This window comes from Typha latifolia, chromosome 9, assembly GCF_019914945.1.
Source record: "Typha latifolia isolate L0001 chromosome 9, TyphaL0001v2, whole genome shotgun sequence".
In the NCBI taxonomy this organism is placed as follows: Eukaryota; Viridiplantae; Streptophyta; class Magnoliopsida; order Poales; family Typhaceae; genus Typha; species Typha latifolia.
Window position 1 is genome coordinate 10,495,585 of NC_133094.1, and position 26,106 is coordinate 10,521,690.

Sequence of the window (26,106 nt, forward strand, 5' to 3'; positions counted from 1 at the left end):
TGTCTTTCTTTAAAGAAGTCATGATGTATTTATAAATTAGTTTATATATTATAACAGAATATTGCTTTGCTAGTACCGTTTAAATTAACGGAGGGTGGTAAATAAGAATTATAAGAAAAAAAATAGGAGTCGAGTTACAAAAATCTCAAAAACAGTATGTGAATCACAAAATAGATAAAATATAAAGTGTGATTTGTAAAATGCCCTTAAGCTCACGCCTAAAGTTCAATTCCTCGTGGATATTATAAGGGTGTAATTGATGCCAATTATCTACCGGATATCGATGGATATATATTCTTTATATTTCGTAAAGAAATGGAAACTTAATATTGTCCTGGTATCACTGAAATTCTAATATGGATAGTTAGATATAAGATTATAAAGATTATATTTGTTTGTTATCCGGAGCGAATAGGGTTTGCAAATGGAGCTCCAATAAGTATCCAATACTTGGTGGCTATATACGCGAACATTTACACATCAACTTTAGTTTGATAGTTTGTAAGCCTAATCATTTACATTTAAGTTGGTATAATATTCAATCATCGGACTTTAAATATCCTATTCAAATCCACAAAATTCAATGAAGTGAAATCGGATCTAAACTCGACTTCACGGTCCTACCGGTTCTGATCCAATTACACCCTTACACGACGTAAATGATGAAACCTACTTAGGTATTGCATCCGAAGAGCATTCGCTGATATTGTTCGACCCCAGTTAGGTTCTTAATTAACACACACACAAAGAATAAAAAAAAATCTCTTTGGATTTTAAACTTGGAAGAGAGGGAGAGGTATCAACATTTTTTTTTTTTTTTTTTGAGTCAATCTCGATCACCCATATGAGATGGATGAGATTATATCGGAATCCATAACGAGAATCCGTTTTTGGTAATCCCAAAACTGCATCCCTCGTTGGTAGTTGGAACCCTAACTGTAATTCCATTACAATGGTTTTGGTTAACTTATCTTTTCCTTCCTCTCATCATGTCCATATTCTTTGCCCAACCCAACTCCCACCGCTTCCTTTGATTCCTTGGAATTTGCTTTCCATCATCCTCTATTCCATCAAATTTGACTCTTATCTTTGTTTTGATGCCAAGGAAGGGATTTTGGAACAAAACCCAATTCAAAGCTGAAACTTTGGATGAACACAACGGTCGGAACAAAAGAAAGGAGATAACTTTCCAATTCTAGCAGGACAGGTGAGTGCTTGTTTGGAGAGATAAAGGAAATTGATCTGATCTTTTGCAGGAAACATCTGAGCTGCCTTTGGTTTGATCAGATTTTGATCAAATTTTTTAAAATTCCCAATTCATAGCTGAAGTTTTTGATGATCACAACAGAAAGGAGACAGCCTTCAAATTAATTTTCCAATGACTGGCAAAACTCCAATTCAAATGGGGAGCATGGTTTACTTCTGCATTGCCAAAGGGACAAAAATACTCCATTCTTACAATGGAGGTGATGCCAAGCTCGATGCGTTAGCTCTCCGCTGCTTGGAGAGAACACCACCCTTGCACGCCTGGTACTTCCACACTGTTCGGGAGAAGACTTATGGATTCCTCATGGAAGATGGATTCACCTACTTTGCCATTTCTGATCCCAGCATTGAGAATTTTGAAGCCCTCTGGTTCCTTGAGCACCTCCGAGATGGATTCAAGAAGGTCGTTAAGAAAGGTCCAAAGGAAGAATCTACCGCTGTCATCCACCAGCTGATAACCTTACTGCAGAACTCAAGGAATCGCATCTTCTCCGCCAATCAAATGCCTGAAGATTCAACTTCGGATTATTGGACTCCGACAAAGAAGGCCCCATTGTTAGGAAAGATTATCAGCAAGCAAGATAAGAAGAAGAAGACCAAGGAGAAGGCTACCGAGGTTAGCAATGTCAGAGAGGATTGTTCTGATCAGAGCATAAAGATTGATGCACCTCCAGAGACGGTTAGTGGTGCCTCATCGCGGAAGAGTTCGAGTTTGAGGGTGCACCATAATCAGCAGCAGCAGGCAAGGAAGTCATGGCGGCACCATGTGAAGATAATTCTTGCCATTGATGCGCTGCTCGTGTTGGTGCTGTTTGGGATTTGGTTGGCCGTTTGTGCTGGCTTTCAATGCATTTCTTGACAAAAGAATTGAGCTTTTGGATTGGAACTCAATGAACTCCCTTGCTTCATAGTCAGAGTGTATGAACATGGAAGCCTGTACTTTTCAGCAAATTGAGAGCATGAACTATATTTTAGAGCTGAGGCATATGGATTGTATGATGTACATATGGGAACATAACTTGCAATATGAATGAAAAGTTTTAGAAGTTTAATAAAAATACAAAGTATATGCATGTCTAGCTAGTGGTTACCTTCTTCATGGTGCAATTACTTCTTTCTTTGTGTGACTCTGCCCTTCTAATATTCTTTGAAAAACCTACGTGAAACCACATGAGATACATCATCGACAATAATTTGTGTAGATAGTATTTGACTAGATATATATAAGATTCAATACATATTTATTGACTACCTTTCTGAGGATATGATGCTAGAGAATGAAGACTGCGCCTTCATTTCTTCTTCTAACAACCTTGAGCTCAGCTGTCCGAATTAATCTGTAGTCTTCAATCCTTCATCAAATATATAAATCAGTATCGATCTCTTTTGGAATTTACCTTCAAAACCAGAAGACTCATATGACATATGTTAAAGATTCATATAGTGCTATAGCTGGATTTCCTTTTCTATTATTATTACATAACTAAGAAGTTATGACTGCTCGGTTCTGTGAAAGTTTAGTTCTTCACGTTAAGACAAAATTCTTATCAGCTTCCTGCATCTTTAACTTGTACCTTCATTCTCAAAATTGCAGTCCTTGTCTATGTTTACTTGGATGCCAGGTCCTCCAAACACCAAATCTGCTAGTTAGCTATATTGAAAGCACATCTCAATTCCTCTGAAGTCAGAACGGATGGATCTTTAATTTGTCGATCCAAAGTCTTCAAGATACCGTATATAAAGAGTCTTTTGGGATGACACAAATCACCGGCTACAAAGAAATGTCTGGTTTTCTCAACCTCAATCCAACTGCATCCTGCTGGCTTCTTCAAATACTTAGATTTCATCAGTCTTCGCACCTGCTCAACACCATCCCACCTCTCATCTGCTGCATAAATGTTTGACATCATTACATAATTCCCAATATTCTCAGCCTCGATACTAAACAAATGATCTGCGACAAGTCGAGCAACCTCTACCTCCTTGTGGGTTTTACAAGCTCCTAACAGTGAACCCCACACACTACCATTCGCCTCACAAGGCATATCCAATATGAAATCATATGCTTCTCGTAGTCGACCTCCTCGAGCAAGAATATCCACCATACAGGCATAATGCTCCATTGTGGGTTCAATACCATAAACCTCTCTAATAGATTTGAAAAGCTTCCATCCCTCATCCACCATCCCAGCATGACTACAAGCTGAGAGCAGAGCAGTCATAATTACGTGATCTGGCTTTATATTTAGTTCAAGCATTTGAGAAAATATCCTAACTGCCTCTTCTGCCATACCATGCATAGCATAGCAACCAACCATAGCAGTAAATGTGACTAAATCCTTTAGTGGGCTAACTCTGAATAGGTTATATGCATCAATGGTGTTGCCACATTTTGAGTATGCATCAAGAAGAGCTCCTTCAAGGTGAATATCCTCTAGAGAAGATCGGAGCGCGTAGCCATGGCATTGTCTTACTAGGTGAATGGAGGTCAGCTGGATGCAAGCCGGAAGAATACATGTAAGACTCACAGCATCAGGTTTAATTCCTTCCTGCTGCAATTCAAAAAACAGACTAAAAGCTCTACCTGTATTTTCATTTTGAGCATAGACTTGAACCATCAAATTCCAAGTAGTGAGATCCCTCTGACTCATCTGGCCAAAGATAACTTCTGCATCCTCCTGGCAACCATGTTTCATATAGCCTGATATCATTGTATTGCATGTGATGACATTCTTTCCTGTGAAGTTCTTGAAAGTTTTGTATGCATCGTTGGTGTTCCCGCAATTTGCATATGCATTAAGTATTGCATTTACAACAGCTGTTTCACTTGTGAAACCTGTTCGAAAGGAATAGCCATGAACTTCTCTGAGCATTCTAATCCCACACAACGTACTTAAACGAAGAACACTTAAGATAGTCACAGAGTCAGGTTGGATTCCTTCCTGATTCATTTCATTCAGAAGATCGAAGAACTTCCCACATTGTTCATTATCAGCATAAGCTGAAAGAATTGCATTCCAAGATATCAAGTCTCTCTTTGGATTCCTCTTAAAAGTCAAAAGGGCATCATCTAACTCACCACACTTCCCATAGAAACTAATAAGAGCATTCATTAAGGATGTTTCCTGGAGAAGTTTAGGATGCTGGATAACATAAGCATGGATTTTCCTTCCTTCTTCAATATCATCTAGTTGAGCAAATACAGGAAGTACAGAAATGAAAGTAACAGAATCAGGACTTGTACCACCTGCTAATAGTTCATGAAACAAATCTAAAGCCCTATTGTGGCATCCGCTGATGGCATATCCTGCAATAAATGTGTTCCATGTGACGATATCTCTTGATTGCATCTTCTCAAAGAGAAATTCAACTCTTTTCATGTCTCCCACCTTTGAGTAATGCGTCAAAAGAGCATTACAAACAGATAGATCCATCTCTAACCCAAAATGCAAGACATAGCAGTGGACTTCTTTCCCATAGTATCTCCCATCTTCTATAAATGCACAAATAGGAAGAACATTTGCAATCGTTGCATAATTAGGTTGCGAGCCTATTGACACCATGTGAGCAAACAATTGAAGTGCTTCCTCAAAGAACCCATTTTCCGAGTATCCAGCAATGATCGAATTCCATGAAACAACATCCTTGCAACCAATAAGACAGAATGCTCTGTGGGCATCATCCATGACTCTACCACACTTTGCGTACATTGACATGAGGGCATTCCCTGCTAAAGTATTCGATTCCAATCCAACTTTGATCGCATAACCATGGATGCCTACGCCAAATTTCAAAAGCTTCATCTTTGCACAAATAGGAAGAATGACGGCAACTGTCACGGCAGTAAGCTTGATTTCTTCGTGACTACTCCCATGCATTTCACAGAACAAATGCACAGCATCCTCGTGAAGTCCAGCGCGAGCGAATGCCGTCAACATAATGTTCCAAGAGACAGAATCTCTCTGACATATTTTGCAAAATATCTCACAAGATTCATGAAGCATGCCAAATCTGCCATACATGTCCATCAATGCCTTCTCTACCGCAGCACTCATTGCATACCCAGCCTTCACTGCAAACCCATGAAGGGATTTCCCAAGCACAGCATTAAGGAGCACAGCTGATGACTTCACGGCTGCAGCCAATGCGAAGCGATCTGGTCTGATCTTATTGTCCTGCATCCATCTGAACAGAGAAACAACCTCAGGATACTCGCGATTTGCAGCGTAATTCTTAAGCATCGCGTTACAACTTCTGTAGTCTGGAACAGGCATTTCGCCGAACGACTCATGGGCAACAGAGGTGGTGAGGCAGCGCAGTTTGGATCCATAAGAAGAAAATAATGGCTTGAGCGATACACAGATAGGATACGAATAGAGGTGGAATATTTTAAGGGCGTGGGGTGGAGTCATCAAACAGTTAGGAGACTTGGAGGATTGAGGTCAAGCACTTCTTAAAGTCAACCTTATTCGTACTATTCATCCTTAAAAGTTTCACGAGAGTTCGAGCAACGCAGTTTTGTGGGTTCGAGGGCCTTCTTTATATATATATATATATATAGCTAATCAAAACCTAGATAAAATTATTAGATAGCATAGTTATTCAAATGAATTGAAATCCTTGATAAATATAGCATAATTATCACTATCGAATCAGAGAGAGGTTTATTGGTTCACTCGGTCGAATCATTAATCTTTTTTAAATGTTTTGATATATATATATATATGTGTGTGTGTGTGTGTGTGTATGTAGTTATAAATAATTTTAAAAATAAAAAAAATGTCTAAAAAAATAGTATAATAGTATGTTTTCTATTACTTAACTTTCTTAACTAATCTTTATATTTAATAATATCAAAAATTAAAAACTTATTGACTAAATAGCATATACGTCGTACAATCGTATTTTATTAATTAAATATTTGCAACACATAAATATAATTTATTAGCAAAGAAATATGAAATTAAATAAAACTATAGAAGTCGATGCATTTAATAAATTAAGTCACGAAGTATGTTATCAACTAAATATTTTTAGAAGTTGAAGACTGCAATACCCTTAAGAATAAATAAAGAATAGAATAACTGAAAATTACGGATAACTAAATAACTTTAATAAAAGTTAAAACCTAATCTTTCGCACGATTTCTTGACTAGAATAACAGCTTTTCAGATTATGATTTCCTTGGAAAAGGAGAGAGAAAAAAACTTTCGTTTCTGCCCAGTTTTACCAACATTCTCATCTTTTCTGCTTCTCATTATATATATCTACACTCCTTAGTATTTTATCCTCAATTCTGAACAGCTCATGAGAGCTAAACTCTAATGACAAAAAATATGACTGAAATAATGAAGATTGAAACCAAAAACTGAATGATCCACTTGAATCAACAGTAACCAGCACATGATTGTGTCATAAATGTACACATGACATATATCATCACAGTACCACCCACCAGATGTTCCATGCCCTATTTGGATGTATATACAGTGCCTTGAACCAACATGAGCCTCTTAAAAATTATCAAATCTTTACATGTCCATAAAAACCTGATGCCAGATGTAGTTCAAGCATGTAATTTTGGTAATTTCTGCAATGAGGCAAGAGACCGATCAACACGATGAAGAACTGCATGAATACAGACTCAATTTCACCTTCCCCATTCATAATCGGGATCCGGGCGCTCTACCGGCTGCTGTTTAGGAGTAGTTGTTGTGACGGCCACTGCTTGCGGTCTGACGACCTTGTCCCAACCCATGATGTGTGGTAATGCATACTACATAGAAGAGATAAAATGCCATGCAACATCAAATGAAAGAAAAGAATTTCTGCTGACTATATTGGAACATATATAACAGAGACTTCTAACGCCACTCTGGGTACTACTTTTGATAGTGCATGAAACACATAAATCACGTATAGGTATAAAGATTATGCGCAATCTTGAGAACTTGATGCATCTTTCTAACAACTTGTAAAGTTGCCATATGCATGAGATAAAACATAACATCACATATCGAGCTATTTCATCCATTCACTTGACTACCATCTTAACAACCCAAATGAATTGGCCAAGTAAAAGGCACCCCACCTCCCCACCCAATATATATATATATATATGCAGTATTTATGAAAAAAAAAATCTCCACTTAAAGATAATTCTTGACAGCATGTGACAACATTAATGTTACTTTTTCTGTTGATAGTCTGCAAAGTGGTGGGTATTGCAGAGTGATCAGCAAGATGAAGGAACATGGCAATCTTACACTTAATGCTGTCCGTATCACTGTGAACTCAGCCTTGGTAACTGGGAGAGCAAAGTGTTCATTTATCTGCTCGATAGTATTCACAACATCTGTATAGAGGGAGTATAAGTAAACAGCGATATTAGCATGCAGCAAGGAAAGGACTAAATGTGTATGTGCATTCATCTCAGATTGCAGATTTACATTTTCAAAAGTTGATAAAATAAATTTATGACCTATACCAAATTAAAGTAGCATTCAGCTGGCACCATATTTCCAAGAGGAATAAATAATTAAATAAATGATCTAGAATGGTATGAAAATATAAAAACATGATTATAACATTGATCTCAGATTGAGCTTTGTCCTGATATGCATATCAACACAACTGGAAAAAAATAACCAATATCTTATAAGTCTTTAATGCATACATAAATATATACATGGAGTTGAGTCAGATGACTTACAAGTCATTGATTGGTATGAGAATATAAGTATATAATTGGCTGTACATGGAGATGAAACATGTTTTGTTTCCAAGTAGATTCTAGAAAGAATAAGCTTCTTGGAGCAATCTAAAAAGCTATGTTACTTCTCTTCTCAGTTAAAAATTTAATAGAGGTCAACATCACAAAACAGTCAAGTGATTCTAGTTTCTTTCACCGAGAGTATTAAGAGATGGAGATCTGTTTTAGGGAGTCTTCACAATAGAAGCATTATAGACAGACTATCCTCTACTACTTATACACAATGGTGATGACTACACACTTACGCAGTGTCTCCACCAGTAGTACATGCTAATACATGGATAGTGGAGAAGAGAATCAGGTGTTGCCAAATCAATCTCTTAAACAGTTCTCATGAATTATTCAAGATTATGTTTTAAGTTACCTGCCAGTATCCAACAAAATATATGACTGTCTTTCCTTGTAACACAAACTGGAAATTACTCAATTTACTTGAGGTTCTACAGTAACCATTTCAGATCAACTCCTCATTTTTGGACACACCTTCATAAATCAATGACTAGGGGTACCTTTCATTTAAATAGAGAAATAGAGATCCAGGAAGCAATCACCATATCCACTTACAAGTGGATCTACATTGCTCTCAAACTACCAAAACTTTTCTCAACAAAAGTATTCTTTTTTTCAGGATTCAACTAATAGAATAACAAAACCATATAAAACTGATACAGATAATTGTAACTGAATATTAATTACAAAACCAAAATGTTGATTCACTTACTGAAATTAAGCAAATAACCGCTCTCGTTGCTCATTGGGGTGACCGATAAGGATTTCCTTATTTGACCTTGAAGACTATAAAGTCACCATTAAGCGAGTAAAAGTAGATATAGTAATGATACAGTACGCAAAATCAAAAGCTAAATTACTGAGAAGGATCGTTTATGTAAGATGTCACGAACCTTGATTTCATTGAAGGATCATGAAAGAACTCACATGATTCAGCAGGACCAAGGCTTATCAAGCTTCCAACTTCAGTAGGTGACAAAGCAAATACCTACAAAAAATAATAATCCCACGCCAGGTATTATGCCTTATTAGGCCATGCAAAATGTAGAAAAGGGAAGTAATGAACGAATAAACTGGTCATCCAAAATGGTCTCATTTTTGTCAGCTAATCTAGCCTGTTTTATGCCACTTCAATTTTCCACCATTGATTATTTACATCAAAATGCATGCCACAGAAAACACCAGATAGGAAGTTCCTAAAAAGTAAGCAGAATTGCATGATAAAAAGTAGAAAAATGAACGGCTATAACCTGTTTCCTTTGCCAATCATACTTTCGTTGCCCAATGGCAGGCCAGAATGTCAACATAACAACACCCTTCCTATCAACTCTAGAACCTCCAGACTGTCCAAATAAAGTAAGTGACAGTGAAGGAAAGTCTCCCTAACAAACATTAAAAATAAATTGTCTGGCAAATTACACATACTTCCAGTTTCAACAAATTTGGAAGCTTTGGATCAACAGACATTGCAGCCTTTCCTTTGAATAAAGTGTAGCTGGCATATATTTTGCCTGAGTCATTTCCTGTTATAGAAGACGGATGAATCAACGGCGCATAGCACCTGAACAGTAAAATAAAGCATGTCTAACTGGGTTTAATCTTACCATGAGTCACATTAGCTGGCGCAGAAGTTGAAATACCATAATGAGATCCAAAAGAACTCATCCAAAAGGTATTTTTTATATCCAAGGCCTTCCCATGTAGAAGATTCCTAGCCAGTTCAATTTAGTAGTAAGAACATATTTCCTTAAAGAAACCAACTTAATATAATGCAGAGAAATTAAGTGTTGATAAGATTTCTGCATATCATAAATTCTTAAAAGAAGATTATGTTTGTAGGAGAGGATTTATGATCAATCTCATGAAGAACTTCTGACGTTAATTACTGTGACAATCTCAAAACTGATTATACAGATAATTTAGCAAATGCAGTTTACATGCTCACTACTTCTCTTCTAGAATCAATGAATCATAATTACCTATGCTCACTAGTCATTATATCTCAAGCAACAATTCAATCATGAAGTAAAGTTATCTCCAAAAATCCATTTCTAAGAACCTAAGCTCACTGTCATTCAAGCAACATTTTAATATGATTTGAAGCTTTAGCCACAAGGCAAAAGCTTCAAAACAGTTGCGACTAATAATGGTCAAGAATAGCTAGCTTAGGTCAGCAAATTAGTTAAACAGGTTTGTTTATGGCCTTATGGTCTCGCAAAAGGCCCATATACTTTTCAATATCTCATTGAGTTATCTTTCCCACCTCTCTTTTATTTGTTTGTTTTTTTGGTTTTGGCCAAATCAGCATACCATTGAAGACTCCAGTAGGCTCTGGAGTGGTGGTTAGCCGACTGCAATTACTGCAACAGCTCAGCCCCAAGACTGTCTAGGGCTGTAGTGGACCAAAGATGAGGTATCTAAGTAATACTCAAGCTTGAGTTTAAATTCAGAAAACAATTTCAAAAAAAAAAAAAATCTAAACATCAAGCTGGGAATTGCTAGCTTGTGTTTGGATGAACTTATTTTTGAAATAAGCTCCTTTGCAGCTAGTGTGCTCGTTGACCATTGACAAGTTTCTTCACAGGTCACAAGCTCATTCGTTGCTTTAAACCTCCTTTACAACTTAAGAGCTGAATCCTAGGTTGCTTAAAACTCGTAGCTCCTCTCTTCCACTATATGTAGTCGACTGAATGCATTAGTATGGTTGAGTTGCGTCAGCAAGTGCATTGACTTTTAGCCATTATATTGTAGTTTAAGAGCTGGAATGCTCACTATATAGTAAGAGCATTCAAGGGTTCAAATTAAGAACTAATAACTTAAATAAAATAAAACATAAAGGTATATACAATTACATATCACATGCATATATGAATCATATTGTCAAACTAATTGAACTATATTTAGCCAGACACAATAAGCATGCTCTTGCACAATGGGTAAGTCTTTGTAAAACAAAATGCCATTTTTCCTTGAGGGCTCCGTTCCTTCTACCCAATAAAAACTTCCTAATGCACTACCTTGGCGGGGGCTTTTCGATCTCGTTTCAACTTCACATTGATCGATAACCTCGGCAAATCTCTTCTCTTCATCAAGAACCCTACGCTCATCCTCCAGACACCTCTCTAAAACCCTAACCTCTAATTTTGCCATCAAACCACAAGATCATTCACAGAACAACAAAACAGATCATTCTCTCGAAAGATTCTGCCTCTGTAACAGTTGGATACTAAAGAACCAAATATTTAACCGAAACATTAAGGTCGACATACTAAGACGGGTAAAGATCGAGCTTTCGAAGTTGACGCTTGACTTGGGGAAAAGAAAGCATGAAGTAAAGCAAGAGAAGGATTTCTAGGGTTAGGGTTTAGGAGAAGCAAAGAAAACCTGGACGGGAGGAGGAAGCGGGAAAGCTTCATCGCTTCGATCGCCGAGACCACTCTCGAGTGTAGGAAGAGTGGAAAGAGTAGCGAGGGTTTTGGACAAAACAAAGGAGAGACTTTTTTTCATACATATATTTGAAACAAAGACTTAATTATCTTTGGGCCGATCCAACTCGGCCCAAAATTAGGAGAAAAGGCTCTCTCATAAGTCAACGGTAGTTTTTGACCAAATTAGCCCTCCCAATCTTTTTTAATTCAAAATTTATATACAAACTTAGGTGAGCTTATGAAAATCTAAAAATCACTCTAAAAATTTGCTAAATCTTTGAACTAAAAAATAATTTTATATAAAAATTTGTTTCTTATGCTTCGTAATTTTTTGAGTAATTTTAAATTTTTTATATAAATATTAACTCAGTCAGTGATTTCAAACACACAAGTTTTAAAATACACTAGACCCATAGAAAATTTTTGAGGCAGACTTAAATGAAGCGAATTTAGAGTAGTTAGGAACGTGAAGTCCTGCAGTTGCTATTGCGAAGGGTAGAAGTCTATTACGAGATTGGCCTAGAATGCAAACATTACACAATGAGCAAGAGCAAGAGCAAGAGCAAGAGCACTCATTTGTTTATGTACATAAACTTTCATGACAAGGAGAGAGTATCACAGGATGAAACAAAACAAACCAGTGGTGAGCCACACTGCAGCAGGATGTGTACAATGTAGATCTATACTCTATTTACTAAAAGAAGAGAAAAAGAGAGTCATAGTTTTCAACCTTTGCTACTCACACCCCTCTAAACTAAATTTGTTACTCTTTCTCCGCACAGACCACATAAAGTGCCCATCTCCTCAACAACACTAGTTTTGCCGGCCTCTCCATGTGGCTTGTCTCTGGTCCAGACCAACCCCACAAACAAAAGGAAAAAAGAAAAAGAAAATTGTGCTGCCGCCAGAACGGTATGGCCACATGCTCTCTTCGCTGCCTTAAATCTGACACGGGATGACAAGTCCGACAGCACACATGGCGCAAATTGGAACGTGAACCATTGTTGGGTCCATGAGCAGCTGGTTAAGATAAAATCCAAGAGAAGAACCAAGGGCATGAAGTCCTAGTTGATCACAAGAAAAAGAATGTTAGATATCCCTGTCAGAAACACAGTCCAGGTCACTTGAGCCGTTACGCAACACATCAGCATCAGCCACTGCCTTCTTCCTGCTGATTCCCTGCATCCTTGCCTTCGGGGTTAGCCTCTTAGCCTCCTCACACGAGTAAATGTTGATCTTCCTCACCATGTTGCAGAACTCACTGCAAAGTGCATGCAAAAGACATCCAAATGTGACTGCATATCTAAACCACAAAAGGATCTCCTTTCACTCCATATTAACAAGATAGATAAAATTGTGCATTCACTAAAGTCAGAGGTGAAGGTTCTTACTGCCAAGGATCATCGCCGACCAGCATCATGTCATCCTCATCATCAGTGAAGACAACCTGCCACTTTTTTACTGTACCAGAGAGCTCACCTTCAATATTGAACATCTTTTCTAGCTTGCAAAGGAGGTCTTTATACCCATATAATCTAGTCAAGTCCACTGCCCTCCCGACTGCCATTCCTTGCATGTGAACCTGCACAAGTAATTCAATTTCAGCTGTTGCCTCTAACCTTCTGAGCTACAGGAGTAATGAAAGATGGCAGTAAATTTTGCAACCAAGTTTTTCAGCATCTAGATTATATACCCTGTAGGCAACATAAACAAAAGGAATAGAAGTTGACGTCACCTTGGTGCAGCTCCTCACTTGCCGGCAATGAGTCTCGTGGGGTGATTGCTCACTGCTAACTGCCGGGGCATCGGACTTGATGTTCGATGGCTGAGACTGGCAACTAGAATCCACATCGAAAGAGTTTGCAGGTTGCTCATTACGTGCAGCACAAGAAATGGTTGCAACAGGTGAGGTTTCTTCTATGGCAGAGCTTTCTACAAGTTGAATGCCAAATAATCTGCAGCCTGCACCAGACTCTTGCTTTCTTTCACGTGGTTCTTTCATAACGCTTGCAGAGGGGGAATCCACTTGAGAGTCCCCAAGTGACCAATACAAGTGACTGCTGGCAAAGGTAGATGGCTCATTCTTTGCATGGGCTACAAACAGTCCAGGTCTAGATGTTGATGAGAATGGAAAACTGGGGCTGGAAGATGGATGAAGATCATGAACTCGCTGCAGCCCCGAAAAAGAGAGAGTTTGGGAAGACTCAGAAGGAGATTTCCACAGGCCTACAGTAAAGGGTATGAAAGAATTGCATCAAATTAAGAAAAAAAAAGGGAAGGAAAGAAGAACAGCAGCAACACAAATTAAGAAAATCATCTGCAAACAGAAAGTTAAAAGTAAAAACAAGTTCATAACTCATTCACAATAAGCAAGAGATTTCAAAATAAACTATGCTGGACAACACTTTTAAAGCACTAAACCAGATAGTCAGAAACTTCAACTTCTATGGCAGAATAAATAACCTTCAGAAGGAGGACCCAGCAATTTGTTCAGCACTACTTTGCATGATATTTAATTATTTAGGAACAATGAGCGCAAGAGGGGTTTTACACATATATTAAAACTACTTAAGTTGCTCCCTGTGTTTAATAGTACAGATTGAAAACATTACAGTTAGCTAATAATTTTTTTGCAGAAGAAATAAAAGTTCAAGTCAGTAAAAGGAGCAAGTCTCAGGATGAGGCGTTCGAACAGTCTTGATAAGTCAGTAAAATGAGCAAGTCTCTGGATGGGGCGTTCAAACGCATTTACCGGAGAGCCAAAATATTAACTAGGCGTTCGAACGCCTTCAAGGCCATTCAAACGCATTTACTCGAGAGCCTAAAAATTAATTAGGCGTTCAAACACCCTCAAGGCTTCCGACCGCCCGAAGGCGAAGGACCCCAATTGAGGTGTTTTAGTTAAGTGTTCTTGCTTATGTTAAGCAATAAGATTCGAGCATTCAATCTTATTGCCAAATTTAGTCGAGTCAGAGAGCCACCTATAAATAGACGTGGTGTGCAAGATCGTCTCATTCCTACTTATTCAACTATCTCCAAGCTTTGGAACCCTAGCCACCGTCTAGAATTTTTATTGCTGTCTTCCTCTTCGTCTTGCTACACCCCCTTGACCCTAAGGAACAACCTTACTTCTTCTCTATCTGATGTAGACATCATCTTCAATTTGGCCAAAATAAAGTTGCTCGAGTCCAATTTTGGTCTAATTGAGCTAACTAGGCTCAACTTATTTTCACATTTAATTTGTTAAATTAATTTTTAATTCAAATGATCAATTGAATTAGTCAATTGATAGATATGGTAAGCTTATATGTGAGGAATGTCCGCATTGAGTTATTATCTAAATTGAGTTAGACGATTTAGGTACAACCTAATCAATTAGGGTCCTCTTAGAAAATGAATTCCTATTAGAATCTCAATTGATAGTTATGACAAACTTATATGTGAGGGACATCCACATTGATTTAGTACCTAAATTGGGTTAGTCAATTTGATAAGATTATCAATTAGAATCCTATTAGAAAATAAGTTCCTATTAAAATTAGCTAGAATCAAAGTTGTAAACCTATTTAAGGATTATTGCATGAGAAACAAGGAACGATTGAATAAGATTTATTTGAAATCTCTTATTTTCTCTCCTACGGTCCTTTTTTCTCTCCCATTCTCCTACTTCATCTTAAGATTCTTCTCTAATCTCTTCTACTTCCTCTCTAAACCTCTCTCATTTTTTAATCTCTACTTTTCATTGGTTACTGTTGCTGTCCAGAAGATTCCAATAGTGAAAGAGAATCTTTAGGTGCCCGGACGTGAAGGGGAAGACGTGGTTTCAAAGTAAAAGCACTACTATTCCATTTATTGATAAACTTAAACTCTAAATTCTTTCCTTACACTATATTTTAGGTCTTTCTACTATCAATATACATATTTGAGAGTTGAGGAAGTTGTTGTCTTATCTGAGTAATTTTCTCTCCTTCCATCTAGTAGTGATCCTTTTAATCGATTAACTTATTATCAGTTATTGCTTACTATTTTTATTTTAGTTACTTGTTTGGCTCGATTGTTTTCCAAAACATTGCATTCAAAAATATTAGATTTGCATTACTATCCCTTTCCTATCAACTACATCGACTTCTACCATGGTCATCTCTACCACCTTACCACAACCCTAGGTTGATCACCACCATGCCTCTTCGGCCTCTCCTTTCTTCGATCTATCCTGATAGATTTGTTCTCCATCCTGAATTTATCTCAATCCCAAAAGTACTCTACCATCTAACCGTTTGATTTAGAGTTGCATCTTAATTTTAGAGATCCACGGTAACCCTAACTTTCTTCTCGTGAGTCAAAATCCAATTGCCTTTGAATTGGGAATCGCAGTGATCATTACAATGGTACCAAAATAGGTTGAACCTTGGACCACCATGAAGCTCTATTAATAGAGAAAAAGTCCCGAAGGAATTCCGAAGAAACAACGAATATGGAGGATCATCAAACTGTCTTTAATCAAAAAGAAAGATCGTGGGATACTCCCATTGACCCTAGCCAATCGGAACCCACGGTTGGCCATATTAGGTCGAAAGGTAAGCATGCCTCAACGAACATGCTACTCCTTCGTATGTTGGAAGAGATGAGGGCAGAGCGGAAAGCGGTGATCACATTGCAAGAGAGGATGTTTACACTCTTAGCCAATGCACTAGCGATTAAGGTGACCATCCCAAACCCTCCACCGAACGCCACAACCATGGAAACCACCCCCACACCTCAGGAACCACCACTAAGGAATGAACCATTGTTACCCATGCCACAAGGGCGAGAAAGAGAAAAAGAATAGGAGCTACCTGCTCCACCGCCAGGCGTACCGAATTATCAAGAGAATCCAAGGGACTTCGCAGAAGACGGAGGGTGGCACGACTTCGAAGATGATGAACTACATCATGAAGACATGAGAGGCTACCACCGAATAGGCTAAGGGCGCCCTCCTTACAGACCTGCATCGCCACATCCACCTAGGGAAGATCAGGGTATTCGCACCAAATGACGAGCATCGACTTTTCCAAATTTAGAGGAAACCCTGTCGAATGGTTGTACCATGCTGAGCAATTTTTTACTTTCCAACAAACTGAGAAAGATGCCAGGGTATTGCTAACAAATTTTTTTTTAAAAGAGCTTGCCTTTCATTGGTATAAATCGGCTTCTACTAACGACAGGTTAGAGCATTGGGAGGAGTTTAGCGTTAGAATTTCCCAACGTTTCGACACCGAAGGATTTGAATATTTTGATGCCTTACTCACCAAGCTTGTGTAGTGAACTACTATTGGTGCTTACCAAAAGGAGTTCGAGAAAATAAGTAGTAGGTGCAACCCGACATGGTTGGATGCACTACTACGGAGTTCGTTTGTATCAGGGTTGCAGGGAGAAATCTAAACGAATGTGAAAGCTCTTTGACCTGCCACCTTAAATGATGCTTTTCAGTATGCTATATTAATGGAGAGGAAGCACAAAGAACTAGGAACTAAAAACAAGGAACCATGACCTGGATAGGAGAACAATGATCCTGCTCGACCAACTGTGATCAGGCTACAACATCGAGACCAGCAGCAAGTTTTCTAGGCCTAAAAGCTCTACTCAAGCCTTCAACTAACGTGAAAGGAGGCCATCCACTTGTTGTCTGTACCGTCACACTTGCGCAGGTGAAGGAGCGATAAGCAAAGGGTATTTGCTTTCGCTGTGACGAGCGCTTCACATCCGATCATCGATGCATTAAGACAATGGGAAACATGATGTTGATAGATGGTCATGAGGATGCTAATGAGGCCATGAGAGCTTTAGATGATAATGAATCATTTCCTTACTCTACACCTTGAGGACAAGGTGGAGAAGCATGGTAGACTGTAACAATTAGTTAATTGTTTGTTTGCAGAAGAAATAAAAGTTCCAATTAGTCAAAAGAACAAGTCTCGGGATGGGGCATCTGAACGCCCTCAAGGCCGTTCGAACACATTTACCAGAGAGTCGGAAGATTAATTAGGCATTCAAACACCCTCAAGGCCGTTTGAATGCATTTACCCAAGAGCCAGAAAATTAATTAAGCGTTCGAAGTTCGAACGCCCTCAAGGCCATTCAAATGCCCAAGGGCAAGGAACCCCAATTTAGGTGCTTTAATATAAAGTATTTTTGCTTATGTTAGGCAATAAAATTCGAGCTTGTTCGATAATATTGCCAAATATAATCAAGAAAGAGAGCCACCTATAAATAGATATGATGTGCACCTGGATAGTCATCTTAGATTATTAAAGTTAATTTACAAGATCGTCTCCTTCCTACTTATTCGACTACCTCCAAGCTTTGGAACCCTAGCCACCATCTAGAATCTTTATTGATGCCTTCCTCTTCTTTTGGCTACACCCTTGACCCTAAGAAACAGCCCTACTTCTTTTCTATCCCTTTCTTATCGACTACCTCGACTTCCATCATTATCATCTCCACCACCTTGCCACAACCCTAGGCTAATCACCACCACGCCTCTTTGGCCTCTCCTTTCTCTAATCCATCCCGATAGATTCGTTCTTCATCCCGAATCCATCTCAATCACAAAAGTACTCTACCATCTAACCGTTTAATCTAGAATTACATCTTAACTTTGGAAATCTGCGGTAATACTACCTTTCTACTCATGAGTTAAAATCCAATTCCGTCTTCGGATTTGGTACCATCTAACCGTTTAATCTAGAATTGCATCTTAACTTTGGAAATCTGCGGTAATACTAACTTTCTGCTTGTGAGTCAAAATCCAATTCCGTCTTCGGATTTGGCTCGCAATGATCATGGGATTAGGAAGGTGATCGTTACAAAGAACACCATAAGTAAATCACAAATGGGGGAATAATAGAATGGAAAATTACTTAAAACACTTGAAATGGATTTATGTAAAAGAAAAAATTCAGGACGCGATCTCCAAGAGATTTTTATAGTTCAATAGATAGTATAGAAAAAGACATCTTTACGTATGGTTGACGGTTTAAAAAGGTACAGTTACAAAAGAACATGGTAAAAAAAGTACTGAATTCAATTCAAACATGCAAGTTCAATGTAACATAAGGTAACTGGCATAATAATGCTTGACAACTTTCATACCAAACACTGGAGAATGTTCTGGTATAGAAGGTGATGCTGGTGGTCGTGCACGTTTATTTCTTGGTGCAGGTTGGGAGATTGGCGGATGAGCTGCAACAAGTGGCTCCAGTTCCCATGGAGAAACCCTGTTTGGACGTGGAATAGATGAAGGTTCGTCCCATTGGACCTGGGCACAAGCACAGATTTTAAGAGGGGCAGGAAGAGCATAAGAATTACAGAAAAAAAAACTTTCTAGCCATTATTCTGGCTGACTAAAGCAGACAGAACTAAAAGGCAAAAGAAGAAATTGCAAAATGAGGTAAAATTCAACCTAGATGCAAAAGGTGTAACTAACTATATTCAATTTTTGCTTATCATGTTATTTTCTGTTTAAAAAACCATCAGGAGCACACTACCTTTAAAGATCTCCACTCGGAATCTGCCCATCGAGATGCCGTCATGTCCCCAACACCAATAATTGTTCCACTAAACCTGTAATAAGATGGAAGAAACCGTGCTAAATAATCTCATTCGTGTTGTGAATTTAAGCCCAAATCAAGTTATCAGTTATACCTTCTTTCAGGAGTTTCATCGCCCTCAAACCTCATCTTAAATCTCATCCCAACAGACATTTTGTGATCCTTGGCTTCAAGATATTTGTTGACAGTTACGATAAACTCCGATCGACTTGTTCTGATAAAAGGAAGCAAGTAATCAATTTCCACTGATAAAAGTTGAAAACTACAGCAAACTATAATTCAATATATTAGCTAGATACTGAATTGTTCTATACAAAAATAGATATAAGATAAGAATAGAAATCACCAAACCTTGGCTTGTAGAAAACAGAAAAGAGAGTTCCGGTACAAAAAGCATGAGATGCAGTAGCCAGAACTCCAAGATGCATACTGTGACTAGATATGACAGACGATGGCACATTACTCGATTGTCTCATAAGCCTCCTCACACCAACTCGTAACTCGCTATTCTCACCTCTGCCATAACAGACAGATTTTAATGTAAAGTTAAACATGAAAGAATTCCATCAGAAGTATTACGGATAATACAGCATTCAGTGAAGTAAAGACAACATTTGACAAATGAAGCGGCCAAACTGAACTTTACCAACCTTAAGAAGATAAATGCATCACCAGCTACCAATTTTTTCGAGCTAACAAAAACACTCCATCCAGTAGTGAGCAGATGCCTCCTGGGTTGCCCTGAAATAAGAGGACTACATATTTACAAAGTAATACAAAACCAAGCCAATCAAGTCAGTATCTCGACATAAGAATGCTGCCAAGGCTAAAACATCCTAAATCACGATGAGACATATTAAATCTGTGTGACTGCATTAGCAAGATTCGTCCTAGAAACTCAATAGGAATAAAAGGTAAAAGTAACTAGAATAATTCTAAGATAATATCGTAGGAAATTGACACAGTCAAGAAACAAGTTCAAGATCCAAAACCAAACAGCAACAGATATTTAATACAGATTAGAAAAGAGATACATGCAAACCTCGAAAAATATGACGAAAATGCCACTCATTTCCATGAAGATCTTTGGCCTTCAATTCCTGCCACGGTGGATTCTGGGACATATCCTGGACCAACAATACAGCATTTTCAACCAAAAAAAAAAAAGAATATCAAAATGATAGGTGTGAAATTCCAGAAAACATTTTCTTTGGTTTAGCCCATAATGTGCATTGGCCTAGCACAAGTACTCGTTGAAACTAACCAGTGGAGGTAAGCATTCATCAGCATGTCTCTTAAGGACAGAGAAACCCCCATGAGTGCTTGTATCTGAAGCAGTTAGCGTCTTACAAAAGGAATAAATTGTGCACCTATCCGGCTCAGGCAGCGGAGAATCTGGACTGGTGATCTCACTTTGCTGTTCCAAAGTGCAGAATAGGAGATCAAAAACTTAAATGTAAACATGCACTAATAGAAACTTCAAATAAGCATAAAAATTTGTCAAAGAAAAAGTACCTTGACAGAAAACAGAAGTTTTTGACATCAAGCAAAAGATTTTACTAGGTGATGTATCAACTAGTAGTACAAACAATGATATGATTCTATTAACCAAGAATGAACCAAGAAAAGTGACTTACATCTGGTTCTGGCAGTAAGGTTATCTGTGCATAAACTTCATCAGTATCTGGTTCAGCCTACGCCACAAAAGACACTTGATCAGCATAACATATAAATGGAATAACATCTAGCCGACTGCTTACATCAAGCATGAAGAAGCACTTACTCGAAGTTCAACATTTACTACCCTACATAAAATCTTTGAAGGTAGATCAAACAATGGCATTTGCTGATCAAGGCCTTGATGCGTCGATGCTTCGAGCTGAGAAGAAAATAAAAAGAAATAAGTCTACAGCCATGAACTTCTATCGCCTGATTAAATGTCTCATTTAAGGGGGAAAAGAAGACCGATGCAAACTTGAAACTATGATGAAAAAGAAACAACCATCCTAAAGAAATGCCCTTCGATAGCAAAACAAAATAAGTGCTCAACTATAAGATATAGGGACCATGGTGCTTCATGAATTGACATAGGATCCAAATCCGGGCACACTGAAACATAACAAATGAAAAAAGTGGAAACCGACAAGGCAGCATATCTAAAATAATCTTGACAGCATGGAAGCATAAAGGCTTAAAGATCATGAAAGCATGTAAGTAGCATTGCATTGATATTAGAAGAATATTGGTAGCTCTGGAGTTTGGAATAATATCCTTACAATCTCTATCCTTACTAAAACATCAAAAAAAGTTTGGAAGTGAGATGTAGATGTTGCTAGATTTTAGAATGGTTAGCCATAGCGAATGGATTACTGTATGAAATAGCCAGCAGGTTTCCATTTTATTAGATAGGCTTAAAAAAATGGAGTCAAGGAGCTACATTTTGGGAATTAATAAGAGCTCCCGACTATAATTATGTTGAAGAAGTTGAATGGTTAGTGTTGTTCAAATCCTGTAAAATGATTAGTACTCTTAACCAGAACTAGATGCTCAAACCTATTCCATTTGTTTCCTTTTTCTCTTAGAACATAAGACAAGAAATAAGTTGTTACCAGGAAACCTATTATAATAGGTTTAAGGGTAGTTTAGTGTTATAAAGGATAACAATGGTGTCATATGAAACAAATTTGCTTGACTTTTCACTAGTTCACTTTCTTAGTTTTCTGCTCTTATCTTCCTCGATCATTTCTTTGATTCTTTCTTCAAAATCCTTCTTCCTTTTCCTTGCGATTTGGCAAGGATTCTAATGCTAAAACAAAGAAGAACCATTCCTTTACAGATCTGAATTATCTTATATTTGATCTAAACTTATTCTCAAACTTTTTCAGATCTAGACTAGCAATTCACACATTATGTATTGCACTGTGATATATACCACACAATCTTACAAAGATTGGCCATCTATAAAGTTAGCTTTCAGCTTGTCTGGCCTGTGATACATTCAAAACTTTATGCACTGAAGTTGCATCACTTGCATCAACATTATACTAAAGTGATATGTAGAACTAGTACAAGATCAGATTAATCTGGCTAGTGAGTATGCACTGCAATAATGACCAAAAAAGGCAATGATTACAAGGGTTAACTACATCTTGACACAATCAACTATCGTTCTATATCACTTTCACTCGTTTAAGAAAGAAGTGGATAGATACACCTCCTAAACTAATTAAATGTATCATTAAGCCCTCTCTGTCAATATTTCATTAGAAATCTCAACACAAAAATCTTGAAAATTTGAGTAACTTAATAGATAGACAAAAATGTCCACATCACCATAGTAATTTCGCCTAATATTTAACTTTAAACTAATATTCTCTAATTCTTACAAAATCCACCTCTAACAGAATAGAGGAAGAGAAAATAAGGGCATTTTTGTCCATCTAATTAGTTAGTCAATTAGATAATTCAAGGGGTGTATGTGTCCACTTTTTTTTTCACAAAGTGAAAGTGACAAGGAGCGATAGTTGAGGGGATCAAAATGTAATTAATCCTACAAGTAATGTTGGGGATAGTTAGTGGATTATGGATACCCTAAGCTTGACATGGAACACATGTTCTTTGTCAAAGTATGAAGAAATAAAGAGAACACCTTCAAGATCTGATGGGCAATTTATTTAGCCCTACCTGTTCCATGTGACCTTGAGGAAAGTAATACACTCGCTCTCTCTCACGAGGGACAGAGACAAGCGGTCCTGCGCATGCATGCCAAAGTTCCCTGTAAAGGGCATCACCAGAGGGACCTAGAGAAAAGTTATCCAATCAGTAAACAAACATCAATTTAAGAAAACAATAGAAGTAAAAAATGCATACGAACAAAATGCAGTTCACCAAAAAGAATACATTGGTTTTATTGGAAATTTTAGGCAGGACGCTTCTTGCAATTCCATGGAGAGCAGTAAGCACAAATATAGTCAAGTCCAGTAAATACTGGAACAACATGGAAACAAACTATTCAAGTCGCCAAGCATCTGGAAGCAGCCAAATTTCAGACAAGAAAAACCACAAAAGAGAGCATGCTTGGTAACTTCATAAATATATAAATTTTTCTGTGGAAATAAACAATCCTACAGAGGTACCATAGCCAACCAAACATTAGACAAGCATAGAGAATCTAGATCCAAAAGAATGGACTTAAAATATAGATTTTGAGCAGGAAAATGAGTAACAGAACAAACAAGGAAGTAAAAAAGGTAGATCATTGACCCATTCAATTATCCATCTAAAACTTGTTCCTAGAAATGATCGATTGTTTTAAAATAATCTAAAAATTAAGCAAGACAGCGTTGACCAATTCAATCTATTATCCAAAACAAAGAAGGTCACTACACCAAACAGGAAAGAAAGACTAGGAGTACAAATCCATGAAAATTCACAGAATCAGGTAAGAGGAACAAACCTGAACCCGGTACTCCTCCAGCTGAACTATTTGTATGTGAAATCGCCATGAAGAATTTTTGTAACGTCTTAATCAATCTTCCGAGAAGAAGAAACAAGCGGCAAGCGGCAAGCTCTCGCCTTACTAACCCATCTCACCACAGATCTCTAACATATTCCCGGAGATGAGAATACAGAAAGATCCCTTTATCTTGGCCTTTCAAATCAACTTAAATACTCATAAAAGCCCCACTAATCCATTCATTAATTGCTAACCTGCACCAACTCCCCCGCACCACTTCTCCTATATTAGCGTCTGCAGCCTATACCCTTATCTCCCGCTTCCAGTCGCCGCTTTAACTCTCTATGGAAAGCGAAAATAACCGTTATGTGACGAAAAAAGTCGATCTTTAACGGCACCCCCCAAATCTTCTTCAAATTTCCCCTCGAAACCGAAAAATTGACGCCAAGAAGAAGACAGCACGATCAGAACTAGCGATCTCGCTCAAACTCAAACAGAATGGAGTACAGGAAACAAGAATTCGACCACAAAACAAAAAGATCTAAGTACAGGGACAAGAAAAGGAAGAGATCTCACTAAAATCAACCTCACAGACGCTAAAACCTCCACATCCTCTCAAATTCTCATCAGAACAAACCCAACCACCTACAAAATCTTCAAGAAAACACCGTTTCCAGCGAATCTGAGCTCATCCGGCAGCGTTTCTTACCAGGAATCCGATCGGGAGCAACGGTAGATTCCGGATTCCGACGGGTCGCTCGAGATCGAGGCAGAAGTCACGGAGGAATCGCAGTATACAAAAGGAGAGGAGAAACGAAAAGATGGCCAAGAGTGGTGGAAACCGAGCTGCTCGTCCTTTATCTCCCAGAGAGGGGAAGAGGGAATTAAAATATTATTCTATTAAATTAAAAACTCTTGTGTTCCAAACTACGCCGCACCCAGATGTTCCCCTTTATGGAAGTAGGTAAGGGGTGAGGTGAGTTGCCTCCTTTGGTTACATCATAATGAATTCATAAATAAATAAATATTTTTATCCATACATAACTATGATTCTTATTACATGTCCTATTTATATATAACATTTTTATTTGTATAAAAAAGTTATGATTTTTTGTATTAAGTACTGTTAGTGGGTTACATAACCCTCACTGTTGTTGTCGAGCAGCAAAATTCATACCGGTGGGGTCGAAAGACTCCCTTACCAGGTACATCCAAAACTATCATTTCTATTATAGGTAGTAATCAGTTTGTTACTTTGTTAGCTCCCCGATAAATATGTTTTACAAAAATATAAAGAATATATGATAAAAGATATTTGCAGTCTTTAATAATGGAGGATATCATTCACATGCATTAATTTCAAGGCCGCAACTTCAATCGCAATTGGTGATTGAAACCGGCCGCAACAACTCTCGACTGTTTTCAGGGAGCTCGATTAAGAGTGTATGGTGAAGCTCGCTCAGCCAAGCTCGTTGGGAGCCGAGAACAAGCCGTTCGTATTGAGCTTTAGATATCCGGTATGAGGAGGTATCTAGCGAATGCGAGGAGCGGAAGATGAGTGATTCTTCAGTGTATTCATAGGCTAGGGCAACTATCATCTCCTAGAGAATACCCACAAGTTCTCTTACCTTGTTAAAATAAATATTATTCCTCTTATTCCATATGATTCATAGAGTAACTACCATGACAAAAATTATTGGAGATTTATTGTGATTTATAATGAGGTCTGCCGCCATGATTCAGAACCAAGATTTGCAATATAATTTCTTGTCTAACTAAAAATAACCAATACCCAAAACAAAACAAAATAAAAAAAAAACATAGGAAGGGCTACAAAGGTTATTTTGGGGTACAATCTGGACTACCCTTAGCATTCATGTCATAAATTAAAATTAAAATATTATTTTTTAATCTCTAAATTGTGTGCTGCCTCTGCCGGACCCTACACGGACCCTTCGAAAATGGCTGTCTCCTGCTTTGTCTCCTATTTCCACTTTTCCACATCTCCCACCGAGATCGCGCGCTCTTCTTCCATATACATCACCCTCTCTTACTTACCCTCGCTTCCCCTATCCCCTAGCCTCATCTTTACCCTATCCAACGGTTCCGATCGCATCAAAATTCCCAGTGCTTTTGTCCGATGCAACCGTGCTCCTTTCCCAATGTCGTCGCGGAGGGACGATGCACCGCTCCTGAATCCGCTGCGAGATACCACAACCCCACGATAAAAGTTATCGGCACCCGTCTTCCTAAAATACCCCTACTTTACATGGTATCTACGTAAGCACCACTGTTCGTTTACCACCGGCGCCAAGAGCTATTCCCGAATACTCTTGCAGAGCCAAGGGGAGGACGACACGTGGATGCTATAAAAATCACCGAATTGTGTACGATGAAAATTAAAAATTAAAATTTAATCAGGGGAACTCCTAAGGGGCCCGTCTGTAAATAAACAGTAATTGCAGGGTAAATATGGTAAAGTAGGTCAAATAAAAAAGGCTTGCGGGGGCCACCGACAGTCGAGTCGCTTGACCCGTTCCGTTGCACCGGCAGTACGAATTAATGCGCCAACGCTGTCAGAGATGA

The 26,106-nt window shown here is 38.1% G+C and overlaps 4 protein-coding genes across 7 annotated transcripts; 1 reads left to right on the top strand and 3 right to left on the bottom strand.

The window, feature by feature from the left end:
- Positions 1-1,248: 1,248 nt before the first annotated feature.
- LOC140794605 (putative pentatricopeptide repeat-containing protein At5g08490) lies at positions 1,249-5,777 on the bottom strand. Of its 3 annotated transcripts, none has more exons than XM_073146702.1 (5): positions 2,841-5,777; positions 2,519-2,618; positions 2,358-2,422; positions 1,879-2,200; positions 1,249-1,772 (listed from the first exon to the last, which is right to left on the bottom strand). In XM_073146702.1, exon 1 carries the CDS (start codon positions 5,676-5,678, stop codon positions 2,910-2,912), a length of 2,769 nt encoding a protein of 922 aa, XP_073002803.1. In that variant the 5' UTR covers positions 5,679-5,777; the 3' UTR covers positions 1,249-1,772; positions 1,879-2,200; positions 2,358-2,422; positions 2,519-2,618; positions 2,841-2,909. The 3 variants fall into 3 exon arrangements, with proteins under 3 accessions (XP_073002803.1, XP_073002804.1, XP_073002802.1); XM_073146703.1 differs by having other exon boundaries at positions 1,249-1,799; XM_073146701.1 differs by having other exon boundaries at positions 1,249-2,200.
- Positions 1,379-2,345, top strand: LOC140794606 (phytolongin Phyl1.1-like). Its single transcript, XM_073146704.1, has one exon. It carries the CDS (start codon positions 1,379-1,381, stop codon positions 2,123-2,125), a length of 747 nt encoding a protein of 248 aa, XP_073002805.1. The 3' UTR covers positions 2,126-2,345.
- Positions 5,778-6,621: 844 nt separating the features above from the next.
- On the bottom strand, positions 6,622-11,576 carry LOC140795617 (single-stranded DNA-binding protein WHY2, mitochondrial). Its single transcript, XM_073148295.1, has 8 exons — positions 11,432-11,576; positions 9,652-9,758; positions 9,473-9,570; positions 9,298-9,390; positions 8,941-9,035; positions 8,760-8,833; positions 7,533-7,621; positions 6,622-7,042 (listed from the first exon to the last, which is right to left on the bottom strand). Exons 1-8 carry the CDS (start codon positions 11,461-11,463, stop codon positions 6,917-6,919), a joined length of 714 nt encoding a protein of 237 aa, XP_073004396.1. The 5' UTR covers positions 11,464-11,576; the 3' UTR covers positions 6,622-6,916.
- Positions 11,577-12,022: 446 nt separating this feature from the next.
- LOC140794976 (auxin response factor 7-like) lies at positions 12,023-24,371 on the bottom strand. Of its 2 annotated transcripts, XM_073147307.1 has the most exons (16): positions 24,230-24,371; positions 23,775-23,862; positions 23,521-23,666; positions 22,749-22,864; positions 20,848-20,943; positions 20,702-20,758; positions 20,329-20,481; positions 20,107-20,191; positions 19,715-19,805; positions 19,416-19,580; positions 19,159-19,278; positions 19,002-19,077; positions 18,607-18,772; positions 13,211-13,701; positions 12,867-13,057; positions 12,023-12,736 (listed from the first exon to the last, which is right to left on the bottom strand). In XM_073147307.1, exons 3-16 carry the CDS (start codon positions 23,567-23,569, stop codon positions 12,565-12,567), a joined length of 2,028 nt encoding a protein of 675 aa, XP_073003408.1. In that variant the 5' UTR covers positions 23,570-23,666; positions 23,775-23,862; positions 24,230-24,371; the 3' UTR covers positions 12,023-12,564. The 2 variants fall into 2 exon arrangements, with proteins under 2 accessions (XP_073003408.1, XP_073003407.1); XM_073147306.1 differs by having other exon boundaries at positions 23,521-23,862.
- Between the last annotated feature and the right edge of the window lie 1,735 nt (positions 24,372-26,106).